General features: G+C 45.7%; 1 protein-coding gene across 5 annotated transcripts; it reads left to right on the top strand.

The window, feature by feature from the left end:
- The first annotated feature begins 1,473 nt into the window (after nt 1–1,473).
- Nucleotides 1,474–27,213, top strand: TMEM255A (transmembrane protein 255A). 5 transcript variants are annotated; one of them, XR_014618802.1, is made up of 10 exons: nt 1,474–1,614; nt 4,878–5,020; nt 9,939–10,001; nt 14,622–14,711; nt 16,408–16,470; nt 17,466–17,554; nt 19,634–19,796; nt 21,106–21,249; nt 21,617–21,876; nt 24,644–24,776. XR_014618802.1 is itself a non-coding variant. In XM_084294228.1 (9 exons), exons 1-9 carry the CDS (start codon nt 1,557–1,559, stop codon nt 24,800–24,802), a joined length of 969 nt encoding a protein of 322 aa, XP_084150354.1. In that variant the 5' UTR covers nt 1,474–1,556; the 3' UTR covers nt 24,803–27,213. The 5 variants fall into 5 exon arrangements, 4 of the variants coding, with proteins under 4 accessions (XP_084150354.1, XP_084150353.1, XP_084150356.1 ...); XM_084294228.1 differs by lacking the exon at nt 21,617–21,876 and having other exon boundaries at nt 19,637–19,796; nt 24,644–27,213; XM_084294227.1 differs by lacking the exon at nt 21,617–21,876 and having other exon boundaries at nt 24,644–27,210.
- The last annotated feature ends 125 nt before the right edge of the window (nt 27,214–27,338 follow it).

Raw genomic sequence — 27,338 nt, 5'->3', positions numbered from 1 at the left:
GAGGCTTTGCACTGAGGCACGGGGACATCGCAGGGCCACAAGAGCCGAGCGCCATCTCGCATATCCTCTCCCGCGTGTGGCCGAGAGCTGCTCCCCAGCAGTGCTAGCAAATGTGCCCAGCAGGAAGGAGCAGGATCTGGCAGTGGCCCCGGGCTGCCCCATGTCTGCCACTGGGCATATGGCGGGGCTGGCATGGTACCAGAGCCTATGCAGGATGGAGCTGGGATGGGACACAGCTGCTCCATGGGGCCTGTGGGACTTGGGGCGCACGCAGCTCCCTGTGAGCACATGCACACCCCTGTATCGGTGTGCATGGGGCTGTGCCGGTTCATCCAAGGTAAATAACTGCTGCTTTCTCTGGAGGCAAAGTGTTCTTTGCCATTAATTGATCTGGGCATTTGTAGCTTGCCTCTTGCACCCCTGTCAGCGTGTGCCTTCTCTTTGCTCTAGGGAGAGGCTGGTAATTAGGCTCTTATCCAATAAAAGTGTGGGTTTTTGAAGTAGAGATAGGATTAGTTTCTTTTAACTTGATGAAATATGATTTGGCTTGAAACAATTACATGATTTGCACTTAGCGCCTCTCAGCCCAGGGCATTAAAAATGATTTACAAGCAATTACAGAGCCTGCTGGGAAGATGCTTTTATCCCCATTTTACAGACATGATCTGGTAAACAGAAGCTAAGGTCCTGCCCTGGCTCCTCAGCTGGGGAGATGAGGTGCTTGTGGGGCCTCTCAGATGGGGCCTGGGAAACATCAGGCACTGCAGGGAAGCCAGAGCACTGGGAAGTAAAAATCTGCACTGAAACACGGGGGGACAGGGGCTGGAATTGCTCAAGTCTGTCTCTGATTGTGCTGGATTCACCATTGCCCCGTGTGGGTGGGGAGGACAGGGATGTTTGGAAAAAGATGGGAGCACCCAAAGCAGCAGGGCATGGAGGTGGAGGGGAGCTGGTGGGGTGCAGAGAGGCCAGGGGAGCAATGTGGGGAGTGGGGAGGATGAAGCAGGGCAGCCCCAGCCCTGAATTTTGTGTTGTGCCACTGGTGAGCGCAGGGGCCAAGTGCTGCAAGACAACTTGGCTACATGGCAGCATTTTCAGCCCTCCCGTCCCCAGAATAACCCCTGGGGCAGAAACACCCCACCGCACCCAAAAATGCGCTATCAGCTGTGAGGGCCGAGCTGTAATTCTGGAGGGGAATTACGGTGTTGTCTGTAACGCCCCTCCCCTTCTCCCCCGGTAACATTGGAGCTGCCACCGGGCTTCACGACTCGCGGGGGGGGGGCTCTTAACGGGACCGAACCGATCCCCACAGCGAACCGGCCCTGCTCTGCGAGGGGTCCCCCAGCTCAGAGCCCGCACTCCCGGGTGGGATTTCGGGCGTCGCACGAACCCCACAACACCCCCAGGGCCCCGCAGCGAGGCCCCGGTCCGGCCCCCACCAGGCCCCCACCAGGCTCCGGGCCCGCCCCCGGCCCCGTAACTGTCTCAGCCGCTGCGCGCAGGCGCCGCGGAGCCGCTGCCCGGGCCGGGGCCGGGGCCGGGGCCCGGCGGGCAGCATGCGGCAGGCCCTGACTCAGCAGCGGCCGGGCGGTATCGCCCTGCCTGACTCCGTGGGTAAGCGGGGCCGGGGCCGGGGGCGGCGCGGCGCGGCCATGTTGTGCGGCGTGGCCGGGGGGCTGGAGGGGGCTGCCCTGCTGTTCGCTCGTACCCCCGCTCGCCGAGGGAAGTCGGTGCTGTGCCAGGGGGTAGGAGCCGCAGCACATCGAGGCCACACGAAGGTAGCTGTCACTCTGAACTTCTGCAGCAATCTACAGAAAACCACCCTGGTTTGGTAGGGGGCTCGCCCTGCTGACACCCCGGTTGGTGGTGAGCTTGTGGCTGTGGTGCTTAGGACGTTTCTGGGGCTTAATGTAAAATTGGTCTTAGTGAAGCCTGAACGCATTTCGAGTGCCGTTCCAGTGAAAGAAATAGGTGATACGCAGCGCTAATGTCTTTACCTCTGCCTCACAGAGTTATATGCAAGCTGCCTCATATGCTCACACTGCAAGATACCTCTAAACGCGGCAAGTTTGGAGGTATGTGGATAAATCACAGAGGTATCTGGTCTGGATAAATCACAGAGAAAAGGCTGTTACTGCCGTTTAACAGGAGAGGTGGCAAAGCTGTGCAGTGCTCGTGGCTTCGCTTTGCTCTCCTGCACGTAAAGCTGAACCTGGTTCAGTAGCAAAGAGGAAAACAGCCAAGCTAGCAGGGAATTTTGCAGCAAAAATTAATGTCCTGATGGATGATTTAGCCAGGGCATCCATCAGCGGACATGCTGTTTTAAAAGCTCAGGGTCGCTGAAACAGCTGCAGGCGTCCTTCTGGAAGTACAAAACCACTTTATCAATGTACGTGTAACAAAGCAGCTTTTCAGAGAAAGGAACAATGACATTAGTGTCCAAGAACAGAGATGAAGTGGAGATGATCGCATTTTCTCTGAGATTTCAAATTAAAGTGTTATGGTGGTTTTTCTTCAGACCTGGAATTAAAGCATTTGGCTTTTCCCCCCCCCCTCTTATTAAGGAATATTTAGAAGATTTCAGAAGTCTTTTGATTGGAAATCTTTTGTTCCATGCTGTCGCATGTTGGTGTGTGTCAGTTTTGAGCTGGGAAACAATGGAGAAATGTGAATGTGGGGAGCAGGGTTGTGAAACAAGTTCCAAGTGCATATATGATATTTCAAGCTTCTTGTTTTAGAGCATTTTCTTGAAGAAAAGTTACTATAAAATACTCTGGTTTTGAGGAAGATGGCATATTTTGCCATTTTTCATTGTGACTTTTTGAAGGATCTGTTGAAGGATACCCTTTTTGAAGGACATGCAGAAGGACCAGTGTGTAGCTCCATGTGTATGCTCCGCACTCATTCAGGCTGGCTCTGCAGGGCTGTTTGGGAGGCACACGAGCATCTGCACACCCACACAGCCTAACCCTAAAGAGTTTAAGCTGCGTGAGGAATGTATGGCTGTACTACTTCTCTTCTCATTTACCAGCCAAGCTATAGCAGTGATCAGAAGGTTGGTGACCTACTGTGTTTAAGCAAGACAGGTTCTTCCCTCCTTCCGTTCAGAACTAAGCTCTGTAAAAGGTAGCAACTTGTTCCCCACCTTTCTGAAGTTTTTTGTTCAGCTGAACCTTTAGTCCTAGTGCTTTGGTATTTCATGACATTTCTGTGATGCTTGCATTAAAAGGATGACATTAGAACTGGAGCGTTGCACAAACTCCGGTATTTGGGAGGCAGTGTGTTCAGAATGGCCTGGTATCTTGATGGATTTTAAACACTTAAAAGTCTAGATTTTTATATTATTAGCTTATTTGGCAGATTTAGGAGAATAAAAAGAGAGTGATGATAAAAGATACAGCCTGGGCCTTAGGGATGCTTTAGCAGTTATTTGAAATGTGTGTTTTATTTGGAACTAGCACCTGTCTAGATATTCACTCCAGCTAAGAACTGACTAACCACTTGTCAGACCTCTTGCTTTTGGACCTTGTGATGTCCCAGTACTGCAGTTACAGCTGTGCCCAAGGGCACAAGCAGGAGAAGAGCTTTTCCTATCAGAGATGCTAGCAAGTCAAAAAGGACACAGTTTTTCCCTACAAACTCCTCCTGCCTTTTATCTCCTTGTGTTGGGGTGGTAAGCCTGCTCAGGACTCGGCTTTGTTTTTGAGCTCATCTGCTCTCTGTGGATGTGATGGTTTGGCCCTGAGCTGATCGTGGCTGTGCCACCACAGAGCATGGATCACCCAGTGAGGATGTGCTGTGGCTGGTGGTGGGGTCTGTGCTTGATGGGGGGAGAGTTGTCCCTACAGAGGAAGGACCAGAAGCAGCTCCTTGCTCTTGGGGTGCATTCCTGCCCTGCTTTGAAATACCTTGCAAGGTGCTCGTGGTGTGCACACCACTTGGGAGCCTCTGGAGTGGAGAATGCCTCCACCTGCTCCCTGGGTGCTTCGGAGAGCCCCGGGCTGCAAGGATGGGATTTGGAGTGGTCCCAGGAGCCACAGGGAGCAGGTGCAGCCCCAGGGCAGGCAGGGGACCATTACAGCCTGTTATCCTGCCAGCTGCTCACTTGTGATGGATTGTGTTTACATAATGCATGAAATGTAATCAAAAGAATTGTTCCACAAAGTGATTTAAAGATTGCAGAATACACACTGAACAAACAACCCTAAAGGTGTTGCTGAGCATAAGATGGCAGCCAGCTTTCCTCTTGGCTGATGGGATCACTATTTTATATTTATACTCATTTGGGAGATCTATAAATACATTAAAAAAACAACAAACCCTCAAGTTCATTATTCAAACATCTAAAAATACCTGGTCCTTGCTGAAAGTAGAGAATGATACTGCAGGAGAAGTGGCTGTTACTGGTGATGTCTCATTTATATGGAAAATCGTGGATGCCTTCTGATATGTTTACAGTGAAGATTTCCCCCTTCAAAACAGGTGGTGCAGAGTGTGGATATTTGGCTCGATGTAAGCAGACATATATCAGAAAAGAAATGAATACATAATGGTAGTATTTATCATTAGCTTGATTGTCCCAGACTGGAGGGTGCCGGAAGGCTTTGTTGTATCCAGGTGAGCTTTGCCAAGTTACAGTTCTTAAGGCTCTCTTCATCCATATCCAAGCAATGATAAACAGATGTGAATTCAGATGCCCTAGTTAGCAGTTGATAAAGCATGTCAGTGAAGGTGAAAAGAGACAGCCAAAACAAAAAATATTCTCACTTTGCCAGAAAGGAAATTCACCGTTATGTGGTTGGTGGTGGGAGGAAAATTTTGTGATACTGTGACCACCCCCAGATGGAATTAGCAAATTCTGTTGTGTGTGTTTTTAGGGTCGTTCAATAGAAGAAAAAGAAATTCCCTCTACGTAACTGTGACTCTCCTCATTGTGTCAGTATTAATTCTAACGGTGGGCCTAGCTGCTACAACAAGAACACAAAATGTGACTGTTGGAGGTTATTACCCAGGGGTTATTGTAAGTATAGAACTCCTAGGTAGGTCTAGAAAACTTATTGCCTATAAAGTCCCTTGTGATGCTGCAAATGTTATAAAGGGTGATCTTGTCCTGAATATTAACATATGCTCAGCTACTTCATTGCAATTTGATTTATTTGTTTTATTATTTTGCACCTGCTGATCATTCCCATGCAAAAATCCCATCCAGTCAAGTGGCAGTTTCCCCTGAGCTTAGGTAATTACATGCTTTTGATCTAACAATGAGACAGATAAATAGGTGTGACGTCAGTCAAAGCAACCCAAGAACTTCTTTGTTTACATGCATCAGATTAACCCCAGCCATAGGTGAGGAGAAGGACCAGAGGTGCTAGCAACAGCTGAGAGACTGGGTTTTAGGATAGACTAGTTCAGCTGAAAGGGACCTACAAAGGTAATGGAGTCCAAAAGCGAAATACTGTTCATAGGAACTCATGGTCAAAAAGTTCATGTGCGAAGTGTGTAATGATTGGCATTCTGAATGGAGAACTGCACTAGCAAAAGCTTTGGCAATTTGCCGGGGGAGCATACATATCAAAGTGGCTAGCACATTGATTTTTATTTTTTTTTAATCAACAAATGAGAATGGGGAAGGATGATCTTCAAATTGCTTAATTTAGGGAAGACCACTGGTGCCCAGCCTTCCTGCCAGTAGATGTGCAACTGTCTACAGAAGCATGTGAGGAGAGTACATTGTGCACCACCTGGCCCAGAACCACAGGTGTGCACTCTGTGATGCTGCCCAAAAAGAGGTCCAGCATCACATGCTGGAAAGCATGTGCTGGGCTGTCCTGATGTCTGTCTGAGGCATGCTCATACAGGAGAACAATAAGGACTGAGCTGCAGCTAAATCCATTTCTTAGGAGCTGAGCACAATTGCAGTCCTCGAGCTAGAGGCTCCTGGTGTAACAGTCAAAGGCTGCTACACGCGTAGGTTTGGAGCCCCAAAGTTGGAGGTTTAAAGCCAGGTCAGATTACTAGCGGGAGAGTTGTTCTTGCCTTATTACTATCTGATTTATTTACCATGCACTGCTGATCTCTGGAAGGTTTTTACTGCCCTGTGGACAAGCTCTTCTGTGAGTGAAGAAAGCCCCTTTGCAGCCATTCGTGTGAAACGTTATTACAGACAGCGTTTGGTCTCTTTGATTTAGGATCAGTTTTCTGGCTCATGCAAGTAACTCTGCTTTTAGATCTGATCTTTTTAAAAGAGGACTATCGAGGAGTTTTTAAAAGAGGACTATCATGGTGTTGAGAAGGGTGATGATCTGGCTTCCAGCTCTCCATGCTAAGCCTATGCTGTCAGCCCGAGCTGGACCTCGTGCCTCAGAGCAGGTCCCCCAGACTGCCACAGATGATGGAGCCTGGTGTTTGCGTCCCTGTGACATCTACCTTGTTATTCTTTGGCAACGTCAACACTGCTTACATCTTTTGTGAGACTTGATCTGCTCAAGGGCTTCATGAATTTCTGGACTTGAGAAGGGTGTTGAGTCGCTCGCTTTATTTGAAGACCCCCTGATTGTGTCTGTAGACCTGTCACCAAATTCCCACTCTCAATCCACTAAGCTGTGGAAATGCACAACAACCTCGCTGGTCTCCCGAGCAGGAAAGCATTCCTGTTTGCTGCTGGGTCCTTCAGCAGGTACTTAAAATAGCTGATGTTTTGTAACAAGATGGGATCTCTCCCTTTGCTGTGCTGAGAGGGTGTTGGTGGGGTGTCCCTGGGCAGATGATGTCCACAGGTAGCGGCTCCACAGAAGTCATGTCACCCACAGCTTCACACTGATGTTAGGCCCACGCGTCTCCACTGCACTGCTGGTGCAGTTACTCTGTGTCAGCGAGGAAAAGAGAGCCCCAAAGCTCTGTTTTGGTCTAGCTTTGTGTTCCTCAGCCTAGGGCCCTGATGTGTGTGAGTAGACGAAGCAGCAGGCTCCATCTGTAATTGCGCAGCAGCCCTGTGGTGATCTGGGTTGGTGTGATGGCTCCACATATGTGCTGTCACTGTCACCTGGCGGGCACTGGCTCCTCTAAAAGTAGACCTGTACTGGCTGCCAGGGTGCCTCCTAGCTCCCAGGCCTAATGCTCCTCCTTTGGATCGCCTGCCTTGGGTATGGAAAGAAGTGTCTGTCTGTGGGGAAATCATCTTCCTAGGCTCCTGAGGAAGGACTGAAGCAGGCACTAGAGACTTTCCATGCATCAGTGGGATTTTGTTTTTTTCACAAACAGAGCAGTTTCTCACTGACACAGCTGGAGGAGCTGAAGCAGAGGGCATGAGGATGTGTCTGGTACCCAGGCTGCCTTCACTGCCACCCTAACCACTAGTACCTTCACAGCTACTTCTGTGAACACCTCAGCTGTGTCTCCGTGGGAAATAGCATCACCTGTGGCTGGTTGACTGATGTGGGCCTGGGAAGCCCAGACTAGAACAGTGACACCCAGCAAGCAGGAGTAATCATCAGGTACACAGGGCAAGCACCCTTACGGGAGCAGGGATCATAGGTTGAGAGCTTAGCTTAAAAATCCTGCATCTTCTTAAAGTAATAACTCACAAGTTCCTTCCATCTCTTTTGTGAATCTTCAAGAAAAATGTTCTTCAGGACTTCTCAGCTATGGACTCCAAGAGCTCTTCCACTTTGTACAGTGGAAGAGGGGCGTCCAGCAGCTGCAGAGGCAGCCGGATGTGGCACAGCTCTGTGCAGGACAGCTGGATTGAGGAATGGGAAAGAGCCTCTGTGAAGGCAGGAACAAGGCTTATCAGAAGCCTCTCCTCTGTGTTGCCTTGTAAAAGGCCATCCATGTGGTACAAATGCTCTCTCCAAGTTATAACAGCTTCTGGCATCAGTGTAAATGATTGACCTTTCTTAGGCGCTGAGTGAAACACCTTTTCTGTAATGGCTTCTTGTCAAGCAAGTTGGCCAGGGGCATTCTTCTGGAAAAGCACGTTCATTTGTACCCTGTCCTCCTTCCAGACAGATGTCCCCAGGGGATCCTACCCACCAGCAAATAACAGTGATGCAATTAATGCAGATTACTAAGGGTTCTGATGAGGAACTGCTGTTTTTCCCATTAATGCTGGTTGAGAATCCACCAATTTATTTGATCTTTGCCCATTGGATGTACTCAGTCACTCTGATTTCTTCGTTTTTAATTACTGTGAATTATTTCAAGTCTCTCACATTTTGGTTTGGGGCTGCTCTGAAATGCCATGTGCACTTCTCTTAAATGTGTCAGGTCAAGTTTAAAGGGTACAAAAGGGTTTTCTTGAACGTTTGCCTTAGGTGTGTATTGCCAGACATCCTCTTTGCTGCTAAATATCAGCAGACTGAAAATATTACCTGGATCCAAGTCACTGTTAATGCCTGGATCGCTCAGGTTTGGGGCTTGAAATTGAATTTTAAGACTCTTCTTACATGGGAAAGGTGGTTTTTTTTGTTTTCCCAAACTGAATAAAATAATGAAAGATCAGCCCAGAAACATCAGCAAATCTGTTTGGGGCAGTTCAGTCATGCCCTGGCTCTCTTCCCTTTTAGTGCCTGCCCTCACTGCTGTACTTCACACTTTGGTGGCTAGTTCCTTTGGACCCCAATGTGGGTCCACTCTGGGAGCTCAGAGTGCAGCACAGACAGCTGGGAAGCAGTAGCTAGGTCAGCTGCTCTGCTTTAATCCCATGCTGTTGGATTCAACACTCCTTGCTGCCTTTGGCACCAGCACCAAATGTTACAGGGCTTAAGCAGAGCAGGGTAAGTTTTAGCACCAACTTTTTGTCACTTTTCTGCCGGTTAATCTTTACTTATGCCCGTCTGTTAATACCGGTTTTGTTAAACCATTCCTTTCCATTCCTGGATCTTAAAATATTGATTTCAGGTTGCTTGACCCATTCTTGAGCCACTGCAGCTTGTTTTGTGCCTTGATTTGCTTCCTTAGGAGCTGGCCAGTTATTTAGCTTTCTCACCCAGATCTTCACTGCCCCCCCTCATCTACTGAATGTATTTGTAGCCTGCTGAGTACAAGCAATGGTAGCTGTAGGACTTCCGAGCATTTCTCTTTGCCGACCAAAAGTAGTGGGGTTGTGTGTGCTACGCACTGATCAAAGACCTTTCTAGTTATGACCCTTACAGAAGTACGCCTGGATCTTCCCCTCTAGTCCTCAGTTCCCTGTTTTTGGCTTGGTTGAGGCATACTGTGTCCTAGAAACTTCTTTAGTGTAGTTAAATAGCTTAAGGCTTTAGAGAAAGGTGATAGCACTCCTAACTGACTTCACTGAGCTGAAATAAAAACAGGGTTGTCAGTTACAGCAGCAAGAAAATACACTTTTGCCAGAGTAGCTCATTCTGTTGGCTGGGCTGCTGTGGGCTCTTTTGGTTGAAAGAAGGACACTGGCTGATAACACTTCACCTCTGGAAGTGAGGGAGGGGTAGCAGGTGGAGAGAAACTGCTGAGTCTTCGTGAGTATGAGCTCTCCCTTATTTCATGCTTCACATCAAGGAACTCTGAGCTGAAAACTTAGGTCACAGCTCACATCCTTGGTGAGGTTACTAGAGCCTGGTCCTGCAAATGCCAGTGATGTCCTACTAGGTTTGCATCTGAGGACTGCTGAATGTTGACAGGGTTGTTCCAAGACAGCAGTGCACATGCTCATCCACCACCCATTTCTCAGAATCACCAGGGAGGGGATTGAGGTCAGAATTCATCTTTTTGGTTTTTACACACCTTTTAGTGTCGCATGAGGGATACCCTTGACCGTTTTAGCTAGTGACAGACTCCATTGATTTTCATGCTGAGGGAAGAGTGCTCACGCATCAATGTATTCTTTTGCTGCTTCTGGATTTAATTGTGCTCTGTTTGTATGTGAAATATGTTGGGTGTCTTCCTGATCTAAATGCTAACAATATGTTGTCTTTCAGCTTGGTTTTGGGTCGTTTCTTGGAATAATTGGATCAAACTTGATAGAAAACAAAAGGCAAATGGTAAGTTCACTACGTAGACTTTCAAGAAAAAAAACAACAACGTGAGAGCAACTTGAATTTTGTATGTAAAGAGTGTTGCTAGCTTTCCTGACCCTTCCAGGCTAGAGTTGCATGCCTCTTGAGAGCTGTGGATGGTTCTTGGCAGCCCATGGCTGTTAACCCAGATACTTTTTTAAATTTTCAAAAATGCTTGAGGAAGCACAGAGTAACTATACACTGTCTCATTGAACTCAATGGGATTTTTCAAGGGCTCAAAATAGTGTTTGGTGTTTTCAGGATACTTGATGCTTCGTAGACTCACTCCCAGCGCTTTTTCATTTGAGCTGTCACAGTATGTGGCACAGAATAGAAATAGTTTAGGTACAATATAGTTATTTTAAATCTTTTAAAATAAATTCCTAGGGACTTGAAGCTCTGCAAAAATTGCTTTTGGTGGCTTTCTATTCTAAGCAAAGGATAGAGAGGAAGATGGTAAAACAGCCAACCCAGAGACTGGACGTAAAAGCCTCTAGAGGGCCCAGCAGAAAGGCCTTTCTTGGCTGGGTCTCTCATGTCCCCTAAGGGTGTCTTGCAGGCTCTGTTTCACAACCTCCTCCTCTTCCCACCTGTGCCTGGAGGTGCTTGGAGGTGTCAGCAGCTGCAGTGTCCCTCTCAATGGCTGCCCCAGGCCCTGACAGCGAGGTCTTTCCAGCTTTCCTCATGTGAGGTGGCATGGGGAGACCGTGTTGCAGCTGCCCATCCTGCTTGCCCACCACCACTGCGTGCTTCTGCAGTGATGGAGCTGCCTCTGCAGAGAGGCCTGTGGACTTGCTTAGCACCATGTGCTGCTGACAAAGGCAGAAGGGGATCTGGAGAAATTCCTGCTTGTGCGAAGTCAGAGGCTGGGCTCCCCTTTGCTTTGCAAGCAGTGTCCTCCCCCCAGAGCACAGCCCTGGCAGCAGGGAGAGGGTGGGACAGGCCCTGCAGGAAAGGAAACCTTCCTTTTCCACAGGGCTCAGGGTAGGTGGGTTTCCTGATGGCTATTTGTTGTTTTTGCTCCAGCTATGTGAAAGCAACACGTCCTGCTCCTTCTGTCCTTGCAGCTTTCCAAGCCCCGTGCTCATTGTCTATTAGCAGCGGATCAGAGCCTGGTTGAGCAAGCATCATATTATACCGATGCCATGTTTGCAGGGCTGCTCATAAATGACAATGTGGCTCTGACCTGGCTTGGTTGTTTATTCCAAAGAGCCCCGGGTAGCAGGTGTCTGTTCTTCTCATTTCTCTGTCATTTTGTGTCCTAAAAAGCATGCGTGACCCAGCTTTGCAAGGATTGCATCACTGCCACCTGGGTTTGCAGGCTAACATGAGCCTGCTCTGACTGCAGAGGACACAGAGTTGCTGCCACTCATTGTCCCCATACTTTATTCATGTTTCCTCTTTACCCTGGGGCACTTAATTTTACAGAGGCACTTGAGCCAATTATGTGTTTCTTTAATACCACTGCCAGTGCAAGATGGTTTTATTTTTTTTATGGACTTCCTTCGTGTCCTAATTTACTAGAAGGCTGTCTGCATTGCTTGTTACTCAGTCTCTCCTCAGTAGGGCAGGACAAGCTAAAAGCAACTTCTATAGCTGTGTTCCTGTGCATGTTTCTTCCCATGAGCTGGCTAGGGGGGCATGAGGAGTCGAGTGTGCCAACTTGGCCAAAGGGAGAACTAACCTGAAACTTAATTCTGTCCTGCCTGCTGGCAGAAATAGATGTCTCTCATTTCTCCCACCTTGTCATGCTGGCTTCCCTGCCGTGTGGCTTGTCAGAACAGTGGAGAGCTTTCAGCAGAGTTTGTTCCTTGAGGGCAGCGGTTTTCAAATGAGGAGTCAGCATTTTGTGCCGCTTTCTGACAGTCACCCATGCCACGCAAAAGGAGTTGTCAGCAGCTTTGCAGCCTGTGTATCGCTGGGATGTGGCCTGAAGGAGACTTCTGACCAGAAAGCTCCTATTTTATAGTTCCTACTTTATCCAAAACCAGTTTGTCTTTTCTAGTCCTAGTTCGGCTCCATGTAACTGACATCAGTGGCAGCTACCTGAAGAACCGATATCTTATTATAGTAACAGTATTGTTGATTCTGAATCAAAATCTTCTTGACAAATCATAAGATTAGTTGAAAACCATGTGATTTTTAAGATGCCTTTTTATACATTAATTTGCCGTTTTATTATCTTTCTCATAAATTCTCAGTGTTTGTTTTTCAGGCTTCTTTTTCTACAGCTCAGAGAGGAAATCGGGGGGTATGTAAAGTTAGCAAACCCATTTCTGACACCAGATCCTCACTCAGATCCTAGTGGGGCTGTTATGAAAGTCTCATCATTAACCTTGTGTCATTTGAAATAACCATGTTAACAGCTCCTGTCTACAAGAGTGGGGCCAACAGACAAATAACCCAATTGTATATATATACTTAGGTTTTGGCTCACTTCCCATCTCCAGTGCTTGTGCTTTTTAGGGAGAACATCTTCCTTTGTGTGTGCATGCAATGAAGGAAAGTACATAGGGAAACTTACTACAGAATAACGTAAGCCATAAAAAACATTCCTTCCACCAAGACTGTATGAAGCTGTGGTTTCCCCCATTTTGTGCTCTCACTGTTTAGGTCAGAGGAGTGTGACCGTTGTAAGTGATGGTCCAAGTTGTGCTTCAGCTGTGGAGATGGAGCGGGTCCAAATGGGGAGGAATTGCTGGTGTTTACAGCAAACAGAAACGGGGTCCTGACCCTGGAAAACTTGTCGCTTGCTACCATCGGCAGGCTTGTTGGGGCATCTAATTCCAGCAGCAGCTTGTTACTGGTGACAGTGACTTGTTTTTACAGCAATTGGATTAATCTTAGTCTGCTCTGCCTACCATCACAGTTCATCTTTGCAGTGGGACATTGCAAGTCTTAGAAGCTTGCTCGTGTGTCCAGGATGATGTCTCATCCCATTTGGCTGGGGAAGAAATAGGATTGTTTGAAGGTCTGGGTTGGAGGCCAAGACAATAGCAGTCTTTCAGGGTTTCAGCAAGGTTAAACTTTTACTGATAATTTGCTGAGGAATTATTAGAGGTTTAGTAAAAGCACATACATCTCTCTATCCCTATATTTTTTCCTTGATTTGGAATGTATGACCACGTGTGGATTCCACATTGTCTTGTTCTGTTCAGATTCTTGGGTGGTAGCTGTTTTCCAGCTTGGGCACGGAGGGGACGTCCTGCCTGCCCTCAGGCCTTCGGGGATTTTTGTGGTCTCCCCAAAAACTGCTTCAGACTCCAGGAGACAGAAAAGGTGTTTGAGAAAGAGAAATGACTCCTCTTCTTTCAGGATCAGCAAATGACTGGCTGGAGAGGCTGCAACAGTGGAAGAAAAGTAGGGATGTCTGCTCTTTGTTGGCACTACTTTCACAGAATAAAACTAGTGTGACTTATCTGAAAATTCCAAGCTACTTAAAAAATACATATAGGGTCCTTTCTGGCTTGTGTTTGTCAAAGGTTTTGGTTTGTCCTCCCGAGAACTGGCTCCTTAAGCAGTGTCAAGAACTGAGTTTTTCAAGTATTACTTAACAGCTAGGCTTTAAAACAAACATCCCCATCCATGCCCAGAGACCTGAGGTATTTGTCAGTGCTGGCCAGGCTAGTTGTTACTTTTGCATGTGTATTATTAATCATTTTTAATGTTGCTCAGAGCTCCTAATTACAAGAATCACCTCTGTACTTGTGGAGAAGCAGCTTTTAGCAAGCAGCACTTGAAGACTACAACCTCTGGAGTGAAAACTCCCTGGGGAAAAACTCAGCAAAGCTTTCAGTTCTTTAAATGGAAATGCTGCTGTTCTCAAGTATGTGCACCTGTCTGGTAGGCTGCTTAGTCCAGTGGGCAAATACTAATACTGACAAAATGTTTGTCTTGCCCCTTGGTGCCCCCCTGCTTTCGGTGGTCTCCCTGCTCAGTGTCTCTCCATCCCAGCACAATATGGGGTACGACATGGCCGTGGCTGACTCCTTGCAGCCCCTCCAAGCCAGAGTGGGCTGTTCTGGCACTCACCTGGCACAGGGTACAGAGGCAGTGCACACACCTCTCCTTGCCAGCTGAAGAAGTTGCAGCCTTCAGCCATTTGTTGTGCCAGCCAGCACAGTCACTGAGGTCTTGTGGCCTTTGCTGGCTTCAGCAGAAGCCACTGTGGGATGAAATGGCCTGAGGGTTGTTCACAGGAACACCTTGCCTGCAGCTCTTTGTGGTGGGGGAGAAGGAATCCCTTCTTTCTCTGCAGGGAAGAATTAAGGACAGCAGCAGCCAGAAGAGGAGGTGTATCCCCAGCCAAAGTTTAGCACTTTGATGTCATGGAAGAACTTGCATTACAATATCATGTCCCCAGAGAACCTGTCTGGCACTGCTGCTCCTGCTATGTTGCCTCTACCTCTGCATGAGAACAGGCTCTCCTCTGAGACACACATCCCATTGACTTCAATAAGACCAGTCTGTGCAGCCTGGGCAAACGTTTGGGTCATTGATTGCTCAAGGGCTTAGTGGCTGTGGTTTCTGTATTGTTGTGGAGGGGGCATGCAGCAGTTGGTTGTGGCAAGGCAGATCATACTTTGCTTTGTTTTCCTTTCTCAGCTGGTTGCATCGATCGTCTTCATCAGCTTTGGTGTCATTGCTGCATTCTGCTGTGCCATAGTAGATGGCGTCTTTGCTGCCAGACACATAGTAAGTGCTTCCAGGAAAACATGGGGCCTGCCGTCCTTTTACTTGAGGAAAAGAGGTGATGTGTCCACACGCTACATCAGACTGCATCGAGCTCTGTAAATACATGTCAGATGCTGAATGCTGGTTTAAATTACAAAATTTAGAAAAACGTGTTGGCTTTAAAAAAAATATATTTTTAAACGCACATTAAACATTAAGACCTGGAAACTTTGCTTTAGTTCTTCTGCGCTTTGTGTGCTTACTGAGACTGAAATGTATAAGGCATAATGTGAATTACAGCTAGTGCCAAGGGATAACATATGAGCAATAGCATCAATCTTATTTTACATGCTTGTAGTGGTCATTCCTAATGATGATTGTATCAGTGTATGTTCTAGTAGAGGGATACAATTTGATACAAAGCTCACTGAGGGGGTGCAGTACAAACAGGAAGCACTCACTGGGCTCTAAGTTTACATTTGATGACTTAAAAAAAACAATATGAGCTGCTGCTGGCACGACCAATCACTAGTATAAAAAACTGCAAAAACTTCAGCTGTTAGGATATAAAAAAACAAACACTTGATTTCATTTGAAGTTTTAAATTGAAATTTATTACTGCACGTAGACTTTTTTTTCCTGCAACTTTGATATTTGATGATTTTGTTTTTGTTTGGTTTTAATTTTTGGCAAAATGGGATTAAAAAGACACGCTTAGAGTTTATTTGCAATCAGAGTGGGAAGCGATTTCAGACTGTCACAGTTACCATGAAACGGAAACTCTGCATGTCATCTGGCTCTTTATTCTGCCTTGTAATGCAGACTCCCCTTTCTGCCTCTGAGCATCCAAGCGGTAGAGAAACCTTGGGATGGCAGGATTTGCTGGCAGAGCACAGGGCAGCGATGGCAGCGATAGGTCTCAGTCTGTCGGGATGTGAGGAGCAACTCTTGACCACCTCTACCCCCTCTCAGGGGTTCATGAAGCTTTGATAGAGCCTCTGGAGCCTGAGCCCACAGGCCAGCTGCGTGATTTGGGGCACTGACCTCGTGGGCTGGGAGCTGGCACTTGGTCCTGCCAGGCGCTGGGATGCCTGCGCGTCTGCAGCAGGGACCGCGTGGCTGGGGTGATGAGGGCTCTGGTTTCTGTCTCTTGATTAACAGGTGTGCTTTTGGCCTCCTCTAACCGTGCAAGAATGTCACTGTCTGGCCAGAGACATGCTCCTGCCACCCGAGCACATAGCGTTCCCACTGTGGCCCTGCCACTGGGTGTGCTGGGTGACACCTGGAGAGTGGGCCCGGCTGCCCGCAGGGAGGGTCCTGGGCATGGGTTTGTCCCTACAGCGTATCAGCCAGCATGCACAAGGCAAAGCAGTTGCCACCACCCTCCCTGCCCCAAAGGGAAATTTGGCATTGCTTTCTCTGTGGGTTCAGGCATCCCTGGGATGCGTCTGGGAAAATGAGGAATGGATAATTCAGCTCAGGGTGGCTGCCCTCACCCAGGTGAGGCTGGCTTAAGAGCCCGCTGCTTCCACTTCAGCTGCCACAGATATGTGCCTCAAAGGACCAGAGCTAAAATCTGTCTGGGGGTCAGGAGGGGCTGCTGTGGGTGGGTCCTGAGGCAGGAACCTCTCCAAGGCCTGGCCTGCTGCCCCAGCCCAGCTGGGCAGCAGATTTTGGTTTTAATGTGGTGCTAATTCTGGTGCTTTTCCATCGGCAGGACCTGCGGCCGCTGTACGCGGGACGATGCCAGTACTACTCCAAGAGTACCACACTGCCAGAGGTGAGAGCAGCTGTGGCTGTGCTGTCTCCTTGCAGGGGTGGCTTCATCTTGCAGGTGGAGAAACCTCCTGGCAGGCTGCTGCTGCCATCTTCGGAGCTCTGCAGAGCGGCTGGGAGGCCGGGAATGCTTTTCTCCATGATTGGTGCTGTGCTAGTGGAGAAGTAGTTAGAAAGGAGGAGGTGGGAGAGGAAAATACACTGATTTCTTTAAATCTTCAGCTGCACATTCATTAAAGGAACAGGGTGTGGATTAAGAGTCCAGACAGCAGTAATTTCTGTGGATGTGAACAAAATGTACCTTCCTCTGCACCTCTGCTTGTGTCTTCTCCAGAGAGAAGCCTGCTGGGGATGGTTGTTCCTGCCACACAGTGACAGTGTGTACGGGACACCCTTGGCTTCTTTTCCTCTAAGGTTTCCTCCCAAGTGTCTGAGTAGCTGTGATATCTGAGTAGCTATGAATAACCACTACATTCCACATAAAAATGCCTGCTGGAGGTGCAAATAAAGTGCCACCCAGTGGCATTGGTGGTGTCCTTTTTGGCCCAAAGACCATCCGTGTGAACTTAGGTGTTAGCACCCACAGGCAGCCAATTGACCTCTTTGCTCAGTTATTTGCCGGTACTGGAATCTTTCCCTGTTAGCGTCAGTCTCTTGACAATTCTTTGCACTACATTGCCATCTGGGTAAGAGTGTTAGTTCAGCAGGGTCTTATCTCTTTGCAAGAGTTACACAACTCCCTTCCTATGCAGATGAGTGCTTATCTGTGACTTCCCCATGGTGGAAGAAAAGCCTGGCCTGTTCTAGTCATGTGTGTCTTTATTGCAGCCTGCCTACTTTGTGACAGCTGTGCTGCAGGATAAGGGAAGAAAAATCTGCCTGGGGCTCATACTGGGATCAGTGCAAAACCTACATGTAGAGCAGGCCAAATGGCAGCGGAATTTGTGTTTGGTGATAGTATCCTCATGTGCCTTACATATTTCTTCTGGATTCACACAGGCAATCTGTCATCCGCAACGCCGTGCACCCTGCACACCGAAAATAAAAACCAACACCTGCTTCTGTTGTGACCTGTACAACTGTGGGAAGTGAGTAAGCAGAAAAAAAACCAACCATTCCTGTCATGGGCAGAGTGAGCAGTGGTCACGCTGTTTTGCAGGTGTCTGAAGGGCCAGGATAAGGCAGGAGCAAAGTTTTGGTTAATGACAGCTGTTTTAGGAAGGGAACTGAAGCTGTGGTTGCTTCCCAAAAGGACTCCCAGTCAGAAGGAGAGTGAAGGGGTGTATGAAGTATACTAAATCTACGCCAGCTACATGTAAGCATACCCCACGCCAGTCCAGCTGGAAAAATGGGTGTTACTTCTCATTATGGGTGTAATGTCCCATTACTTCCATTCCTGGTGCCTTGCCCTTTTTTTTCCCCACTGTTGAGTGTCCTTTGTCCTGACACCTGTGGGTACCACTTGTTCATTGAGTTTTATTTCATTTTAGTAGATAAAGGTTGTGACATTGTTCTTCCTCGCCTTCCTCTCTGTTTTGTTTCCCATCCTAGTAACAGGGAGGAGAGTTCACAAACTAATGCCACCTGCGTGTTCATAAATCAGTGCCCTCTTTGCCCAGTGAATATCTCCTATGGTTACAAGAGTGGAAAGCGCACCGGCAGTGTGCAAGGCTGAGTCAGAAGGGTGGTTAGCAATAGAGCACCCTCACACAGTGATCACACCATTGTTTGATCTGGCTGCTGTGCCTAAGCTAACCATGGAGCATGCAGTTCTTATGTCATTTGGGGTGTCTAGTGCGTGTCAGCAGAGAAAAAAATGATATTTTTTTAGTTCTGGCTCTTGCCTAGGGCTGTTTCAGGGGTAATGTTTCTTATCATACTTAATTGAGCTGGCCCCCACGTAAATCATTGACTGTGGAGGAAGATCAAATGCTGTTGGAAGAGGGTGGCTTGGTGTGCTGGGAAGGGCAAGCCCTGGTCTCAGTAGTACATCATTTCTGTGTGAGCATTTAAAGAACATGATTGCTTTTTACTAACTGAAGGGAATGATACACCTAGAAGTGACTGGAACAGAAAAAAATTGTAACTGTTCTGTATTAATGGGTGTTTTTTTCTGTTTTATTTTTTTTTTTCCCCAGCCAGGCTGGTTCAGGGTTCTGCCTTGGACCCATTTTCCATTATTTTGTACCAGTTGTTATGATCTTAATCTTGCTTGGTGCCCCATAAGTGCATTGCACTGTGGAGATGCTGGTTCTTTTGGGATCTCAGGCACGGACACTAAAGGCTGGTTAGCATGTTTATCATGTAAAGGATGGGAATTACTGAAAAAGTGAGGCAATTTTACATCCTTTGTGATGCCAGGAATGCTGGAAGCAGCAGTATTGTATGAGCCCCTTCATGTCAAATGTTGTGCAGGGTTGCCATCCCTGGTGAGATTCAGCAGCTTCGTGGTTCTTCACGTCATTATAGTATTCTTTAAAGTCTGTGCAGTGCTGAATGTTCTTGATGGTGTACCAGGGTTCACTGAGAACATTATGCCCTTACGCATCTCCATAGGAACAAGCTTGTACAAGCAGTAAGTACAGGTTGTGTTGTTAAAGGCAGTCATGGTATGTGCTTTCTCTAGTTCAGGTTGTTCAGGCACTTCACAGCCAAGGCCAGTGGTTAACCTCTGCCTCGATTCTGCTTGAAATCATCTCCTCATTGCAATCTCTTCTGCAGTGGCCCACTACAACAAGAAAAAGGAAAAGAAGAAACTGGAAGTGAGTAATAGGGGAAGGAGGCTGGTTTCCCTACTGATTCCAGGACTGGTATGTCCTTGGGAAGCCACCAGCATGAAGGGCTGGCTCTGGAGATTTCAACTGATGGAAATAAGAGGCAGGTTCAGACTCAAGGGCATTTTGATATTAGTAGGTCTCGTAGGACTTGTTTGTTTCACAGCATATCAAGCCATCTCTGCTGCCAGTATCATGCAGGGAGATCTTAGATGCCACAAGAATGGGATCTAGAAGGCTTTACCCTCACTCTCATCTTGGTGGTTATGTCCAGGCAATCATTAAATTGCAGAATGTGTTTTACTTGCCCAGTGAAGAGCTTAGGTTTTATTGTGTGGTGTGTTTTTTTAATTATTTTTGTTTTACTGTGGGATTTTTTTTTTCCTAATCCAGCAGAGTAGAGATTTCTGGAGGCTACTATGAATACATTGATGTCAGCAGCTGCCAGGACATCATCCATCTTTACCACTTGCTTTGGTCGGCAACAATTCTGAACATAGTGGGGCTATTCCTAGGGATCATTACTGCAGCGATACTTGGAGGCTTTAAAGACATGGTAAGGTGGTACCAATTTCTGTGCAAATCAGACGAATTGCCTTTTTAAAATAAGCATGGAAACAGCTATTGATATTTCAGTGCAAATGATCTATGCATCACTGCAGTCAGGCCAGAAAGAAGGACATGAAATAATTCTAAGGTGAAAGTAAAAACGATTAACTTTTCTGATCTGGTGTCACTGCCTGAACAAAATTAGAAAAGATGAAAAGAAATGGGGATTTTATTTTCAAAAGGAACTTTCTCGGAAGTGTTGGCAATACCAGGATGAATAAAAATCAACTTTTTATTTAAAAATGATATTTCTTTTCATAGCACTGACCTTCTACAAGGAAATGTGTGGTTGTTGCTCTCGAATTGTTGATTTTATAGCAATAGTAGAGTTCTGAGTTTTACAGAGTATTTACGCAGCACTGCTAGGCTGAAACTCTCCATATAGTTTCTTCATGTTGCAGAATCTGAGAAGGTGAGGTTAGGACCAAAGCCAGGCAAGAGAGTGCAAACTTCATAGAGTGGAAAAAAATGCTGTTCTGGCAACACAAGCTTTGAAGTATCCTCACTCAGCCAGGTTGCTTGTCACATCCCGTACAGTTTTGTTCTGACGAGAACAAATCAATGGGGAGAACTGAACATTCAATACATACATATAGTTCAGTCTCTTATAACTCATTTGGAATAATACAAAATGAGATACGCAGAAAAGAACATTTTTTGTCTTGTCAGTATATTTTTCTTACAAACAAATCTTGGGCCCTTCATCAGGGGTGCCTTATTTCAAAATTCTGAACTTTCCTACTCTGTTTTCAGACGCACTAAAATCTTCCCAAACAAATCTTGAGACACATTCCCAGCTGTGTGTTACAGTCTTCTGACCCACACCAGACAGCCTGTAAACCACTGCAAAAAGATGTATGGAAGTCTCTGTGAACAGCAGCACAAGAGGATTTGAAATATGCCGATCTCAAAATGCACTGAGTAATAGAGTAATCAAAATTAACACTTTGCATCTTCACAAATAGGACAAACAGTCTGAGCAGTCACTTTGTTTGAGTACTAACATGCACTGGGCTATTGCCAGGCTTGTTCTGGGGAATCTAAAGGAAACAATGGATTGGTAAAGAATGAAATGACCTCAAGACTTGCCTGCTGCCTAAGAGGGAAATAGATTGCTAGCTGCTGATTCAGCAGAATCGAGCTCTAGAGAGACACTTTGCTCCTTTAAATCATTTCTGTTTTCATTCAGCTGTCAGTTTTTGGTGACTCTGAAGATGTCCTGGTTAGCAGTTGAGATTCTTTCTTTGTTTTAACAGACTCCTTCCATCCCTACGCTGAACTGCACGGTTGAAAATGCACATCCTACAGTGTCCTATTACTCGAGGCCACAGGTGACATCTTACAACACCTACTACCACAGCACTCCTCACCTGCCTCCCTACTCTGCGTATGACTTTCAGGTACAGAACATTGCAGGATGTTTCCTCGTTTAGCTAGAAAGTTAAATATAGCCCAGTCTGCAGGACTCTGGAAGCCTGTCTTCCTTTCATTTACACGGTTTAATTTTCCTGTTCATACAGAGAATACCTGGCCTTTCCTACTAGCCACTGCTCCTTGGCAGCACTCTCTCTGACTAAGACAAGGTTTTCCTGAAAGCTTCTCCTTGAAGAGAAGGCAACAGGACATGCTGCCTGCTTCCCCTGTCCTTTACCAGCAGAGGCCACATTAAAAATGGTCGTTGCCTCTGGCATCTGCGATGCTCTGAGGACAGAGGCAAAGCAAGATGTTCTGGTGATTTTTTTGTTTTGTTTTGTTTGTTTTTATTAGGCCAACTGCTGTGCCCGAGAGAAACAGATGAGCTTTTGGAAATAAGCTGTTTGAGCTCCTGGTATACCAACTGAAAACCTCTTCTGTTTTTCCCACACACTTCAGCTGGGTCTAAGAGCAGTCCCTGCAAACACCACTGCTGCTGCAATCCCTGTCTCTTCTGAGTTACGGACCTGTGATTTCACTTGAACCTTGCTGTCAGCATAGGTTTTTACTTGTGGGAATGTCTGTATCTGCTTCAACATCAGTACTTCTTTCAGGTGGATATTACCAGAGTGGTGATGTTAATTTAACATCATACATTTTCTTGGCAACCATCATGGCAGGAGACTTTTTTTTAATTAACAAAAGCTCAATTTCTTAGACGTCAGCTAAGAGATTGTGGTCTGCAGTAGCCACAATCTCCCCCATCAGACCCATGCACTAAATGTGCCTTGCATCCAAACCTTTCTGTTTTTATTGCTAGTGCCACTGGACAACACTGTTGTCGGAATTTCGTAGAGATATTTGAACATCAGAAATTCTAAAACTTATGTATACAGATTTGTGACTTATTTTTTGAGATTAGCACAACCTGGGACACTCAGCAGTGTTGTATAACTTTTTCCTGTTACAGAGATGCCAACCTCAGCATATATCTTAAAAAGCTCTTCTGTGAAGTCCATTTGTCAGACACTCAGCTGATAATAAACACTGTTTAACTCTGTGCTTGTCTGTACTGCCACTGCACCAGCAGTGAGCTCAGCATGGGTTGATTTGCCCTGCTTTTCAACTAAAAGTACTGCTGGGGCTCTCCTAGTATTTACATCTCAGCCAGCAGATGAAAGCCCTTGTTTCTCACTGCTGTGGTACCACAGGTGTTGGCTTAGGAGCTGGCCAACAAAAGCCGGTTGTAAATTAAGGTAATCCAAGTCTTGCTTTCAGATGCAGTTCTAAGTGTGAGCCTTTCTTGTCCTCAAGGAAATGTGAGAGCCTGCGGGAAAGCATTAGCTGAGGGCTCTGGTTGTGGAGGCTCCTTATCTTCTCTGATCTGAGCAGTGTCTTTACCACACGGACACCTTCTCCCCTGCGCAACCTCACTCCTCAATGCCCTGTCGAAGGCTGCAAAAATTCTGGTGCCAAAATGGGCTAGGTCAGTACTTCCCAGTATAAGTGACCTCTTTCCCGAGGAAAAGAAAAAGGAATAAAAAAAAAGCCACTCCAAAGTCTGTAAGGAAGTTTGTGCCCCTGCAGCATCTTTGCTTCCCCACACAATGTAAGACAGCAGAACTGGTGCTCTGGTTTGCCAATGGATGTTGGCAGTTACTAGTTCTCACCACAGGAAGCAACATCCCCAAGGAGAGCAGGCTCTTCGTGGTGCCAAAGTCTTTACAATATGCTGAGACAGGAAGTGGGCAGGAGGAAGCTGTTCTGGTGAGGGTGGCAGCCTGTATGTTATTCCTCCCTTTGAATGGCCAGGGGACAGTTAACTGAGCACATCTTAGTCCTGCAACATTTCGCCTTCTGCAAGAGGACACAGATGAATGGTTCATTTCACCCCAGCAGCAGCATGCTCTGCCTCTTATCCTCTTTCGAAAGAGAGGTATTAGTGCTGGCTTCGTTAATAAAACCAGGCTGCTGCCTGAAGCTGGAGCAAGCCAGGCCGGCTCTGCAGCTGCAACAAAGGTGGCTCTCCTCAAAGCCTCGGGCTGTTGCCAGGCAGCAGCACTCAGATGCTTTGTAGTGTTTGAAACCCAAGGCTGCCTTTGCTCAACAGTGTCCATGCTGTGCTGCTGCAGCAGTGTCCTTACAAATAAGTGGCTCTGCAGGCTAGGGGCTGCCACTGATGAGGGCTGCTGTGTTATTTAAAATGAGAATGAGCTGTATGGCTTTCTGTGGCCACCTAGCTGACCAAGCTGGGCTTTCGTGGGTTATATATCCACTCAATAAACAGTCACAAGTCAGTTTTAGGTAAGTGATTTAGTAAGTAAGCATTAAAAAAAAAAAAAAAGAAGCTGTTTGAAAACAATTTATTATCCCCACAGTCAGTCATCCTTGCCCCCACCAGGATAACATCTGACCTTGAACATCGTCTGCAGCTCAGCCTTGCAAGGTGTGAGTGCCCTGCTCCAGTGCTGATCCCTCAGCAGTGCTGTACAAATCCTCTCCTTGCACACCTTTTGTCATGCTGGCTCTGTGTGAGCAGTGCCTGCCTGCAGCCCAAGGGATGAGCCAGCCTGAGGGTGCTTGCTGCTCGGTACCAAAGCAGGAACGTGCTCTATTTCAGAAACGCAGTGTACTGATAGCGTGACCCCATCCCTTCCCCAGGCTGCCCTACGAGTGCCTCCTTAGGATGGGCCAGGTGGCAAATGGTAACACAAGGTGCAGCTTGGGAATATGATTGCCAGGGATAAAGATAAAGTGTATTGGTGGCGCAGGAGCCGATGTAGGTGACAGTATTTCATTACCTATTCAGAGTTAATTTGTCTGGCCTATTTGTGAACAGAACACAGCATGTTCACAGGTCAATCACAGTGCCAACATCATATGACTTCAGGCTTAAGGTATTTCTGATAACAAAGGTATTTTGGAGAGCAGAAATTAATTTTCAGGCACACGCAGTTTTTCTGTGTAAAACCTTCTGAAGCTTTGCATTTACTGAAGAGTTTCATTATCTTATTGCCATTATTTTTTTGGTTGCTTTTTTCTTTTTTAATTAGTGATGAAAGTAGTACAAGAAGAAATGAGCTGTAGCCTCTTTGTTGCCACTGGCTCATGTATGAAACCCCAAGATGTGAAAGAGACTAACCAGTTTTCAGTTGTTCCGGCTATGTGAAACAGAAGCAAGTACACAGCAGAAGTGATGAGAGAGAAATTCTTAAATGCTTCCTTGAGTGCAACGAGTTATTTGAATGCTTAGTTGTGTGTACACATGCTTTGCAGAATTGAGTCTTGAAATATTAATCTTACACTGCTTGGTAATGAAATCTTATTTTACCATTGTCCTTTATTTAGAAATGTTACAGCTTTCTTGCTTTTTCCCTGCAGCATTCCAGCGTGTTTCCAGCCTCCACTCCTTCTGGCCTCTCCGATGACCCCCAGTCAGTGTCACCTTCTCCCAGCTATATGTGGTCTTCCAATGCACCTCCTCGTTACTCCCCACCGTATTTTCCACCTTTTGAAAAGCCACCACCTTATACGCCATAAAGAATGTGGAAGAGAAGAAAGAAATACTTGCCATTGAAATAATTGTGAACATTTTGTATTTATATTTTACTGTGGGAGAAAGCAGGAGGATAGAAACAGAAGATAATTGCAAATATGACTAGTTGATCAGACTGTTATTTCATGCAAGACTTATTTCAGAGGTTTATCAATGGGGCGTGAGGAAAGGGATGTATTGTGGATGTTTTGCAGTGGTGGTGAGTACCAGGGGACCTAAATTCCAGCCTCCTCATTTTCCAGTGAGGTTCATATAGTCCTTGGTTTTTAATAAAGTGATACGACACGTATGCTAGATTCTGGTCTGCCTTACTTCATCTTGAGCCAAGCTGAAGTAAGAGTAGCCAGGACCAACAGCTGCCCAAGAATATCTTTCTGTTCAAGGTGAGAGTGCTTGCAGACAGCTCAGCTTGATGCTTGTTTTGTCTGGTCTTTCGTCTCCAGTTGTTGGGATTTTGTGGGGCCACTGAACCTAGCTCACGTCACTTGTTGATTACAGTCTATGTAATGGAAATCCTTGTGAGGAGCCACGACAGCATCTCTTAACGCTAAAACTAATGAATAGAGGTAAATTCATAGGGTATTTTCATATTTGTCTAGCAGAACAACTGGAATATTGCTTTTTTGACAGGAAAAACTTTAATAGGCTTTATTAGCTGTTTTATTTTGGGTTACTACATTGCAGTGAAAACTTTTTTTTTTCCTTCTGTTTGGTTGGGAATTATTTTTTAAGCTTGTAATTTCAACTTTTTTAATGGGTTGAATCAGCACCCTGAATAAGCACTGTTTTAGTAGCTGTATTACAGGCTGCACATAAGGAATTTCCACTACTAGTTCTCCAAGAGGTAAGTCTCACATGAATAAAATTCATCACCATGTAATATAGGATGAAGCTGATAGGAATTTACAGTTATTGTCGCGACTTTCATTTAATCTTCAGCTGATGACTGTGCTGATTGATCTAGATTCCAACAAATTTTGCATGCATCCTGCATAACAAAAGAAGGTCAGCTTTGTTATGTGATACAATGTCCTGTAAAGTGTGGTTCTACTCCAGGAAGTGACCTCAGATGACAGCTTTTAGATCTAAGCTGCTCAACCTGAGCATTCTCAACTGCTTGCTTCAGAGTTAAAAAATAAGGTATTGACATTTTATTCCTTATTTCCTAAAAATTTGATTTCCTTTGCACCAAATTGTTGATCCTATTCCTAAGTTGTCTACATGACCTTCAATTTAATGCAAACAGAAAGCTACCAGAAAGCTAAATCTTGTATGCAGAATCTGGAAGTGGTATACATGCTAGGGAAAGAAAACAACAGCTAGAATTTAAACTGTGGCATCTCTCTGCTTTTAAGCTAAAAAAACCTGAAATACTGTCAAAATGGAGAATAAATGCTGAAGTCCCTGATCTCACTTTTCAAAGTACACTCACACTTTATAATGCTGTTTTTACTACTATGCATTTGCAAAGCCTTTAGGCTCAGCTGTGTTAACTTTATCATTCCACTGTCAAACGCTAGTCAGTATATTAGTAAGTTAAAGGATGACACCTTTTATCCAGAAGCAAGCACGTACCTTTTCTCCAGCAACAAATAAAAATAAATAGCTGGAGAAAGCAATACAGCACTTGGGATTTAAAGCAGTAGTGTATGCAAAACATTTCCTGGTGACATTTTGTTTTACTGAGATAGTTGAAGTGCAGCCCCTGTAATTTGCATATTGAAAATAAATTTGCATACTAGGGCTTCATCCATTTTATATTATGTTTTCGAGAACGAAATATTGTTAAAGAGATTCATGTGCAATTTCCAAATAGGCAGTACCTAAAACTCCCCACAAATCTATCACTTGAAGGATACATAAATTTAATATCAGAAAACTTTTTATTGCTGCATCTTTGAAATGGAAGCTAACAGTCCTGTCCCACTTTCAACAAACATACTATACCATTTGTGCCTACCTACTAAATAGGGCTAGAAGGACTAGGGGACACCACAGGACAGGACTAAGAAAACTCATAAGGGGAGCACAACTTAGTGGCGGAGAAACAATAAAGAAATGATGGTGTCATTGGTTTCGACTTGACAGATATACTAAACTTAGGAAATTATCCAAATTCTTGTTTTATAAGGAACTCTAAGGAATATTTAAGCAAAAATTACATTGCTGCTTTAAATTTACTGTAAAAGGATAAGGCCATTGTCACATTTAAAAAAAAATAAAAATGGTTGGATTTTTCTGTTGAACTACCCATTACCTTCTGCTTGAGTAAAACTAAGTGTTTAATGTAAATGCAACATTCTGCGCTGTATTCATCATTTCTTATGCAAATGTAAAATTGTGACTCATATGTACCCTTTTATTACTTTACCAAAGTTAAATAAAATTGTGCGACTTTTGTAAACATAACTTGCATTTTACACTTCAGCAATGGTCCTGTTTCACAAGCACCTTTAATGCTAGCTGAGGAATTTGGTTTAACAGCATGCATTTAAGAACAATCAAAAACACAAAACAACA

Source organism: Netta rufina (assembly GCF_964035555.1).
Source record: "Netta rufina genome assembly, chromosome: 12".
Classification (NCBI taxonomy): Eukaryota; Metazoa; Chordata; class Aves; order Anseriformes; family Anatidae; genus Netta; species Netta rufina.
Note: the sequence above shows the minus strand (reverse complement) of the source record. Positions and strands in the feature narration are given on the sequence as shown.

Coding starts and splice junctions, on each gene's coding strand:
- TMEM255A (XM_084294227.1), top strand. CDS start 1,557: ATGCGGCAGGCCCTGACTCAGCAGCGGCCGGGCGGTATCGCCCTGCCT. Junction 10,002..14,621: donor TAGAAAACAAAAGGCAAATG/GTAAGTTCACTA, acceptor TTCCTTTCTCAG/CTGGTTGCATCGATCGTCTT. Junction 17,555..19,633: donor GACCTGTACAACTGTGGGAA/GTGAGTAAGCAG, acceptor TTCCTAATCCAG/CAGAGTAGAGATTTCTGGAG.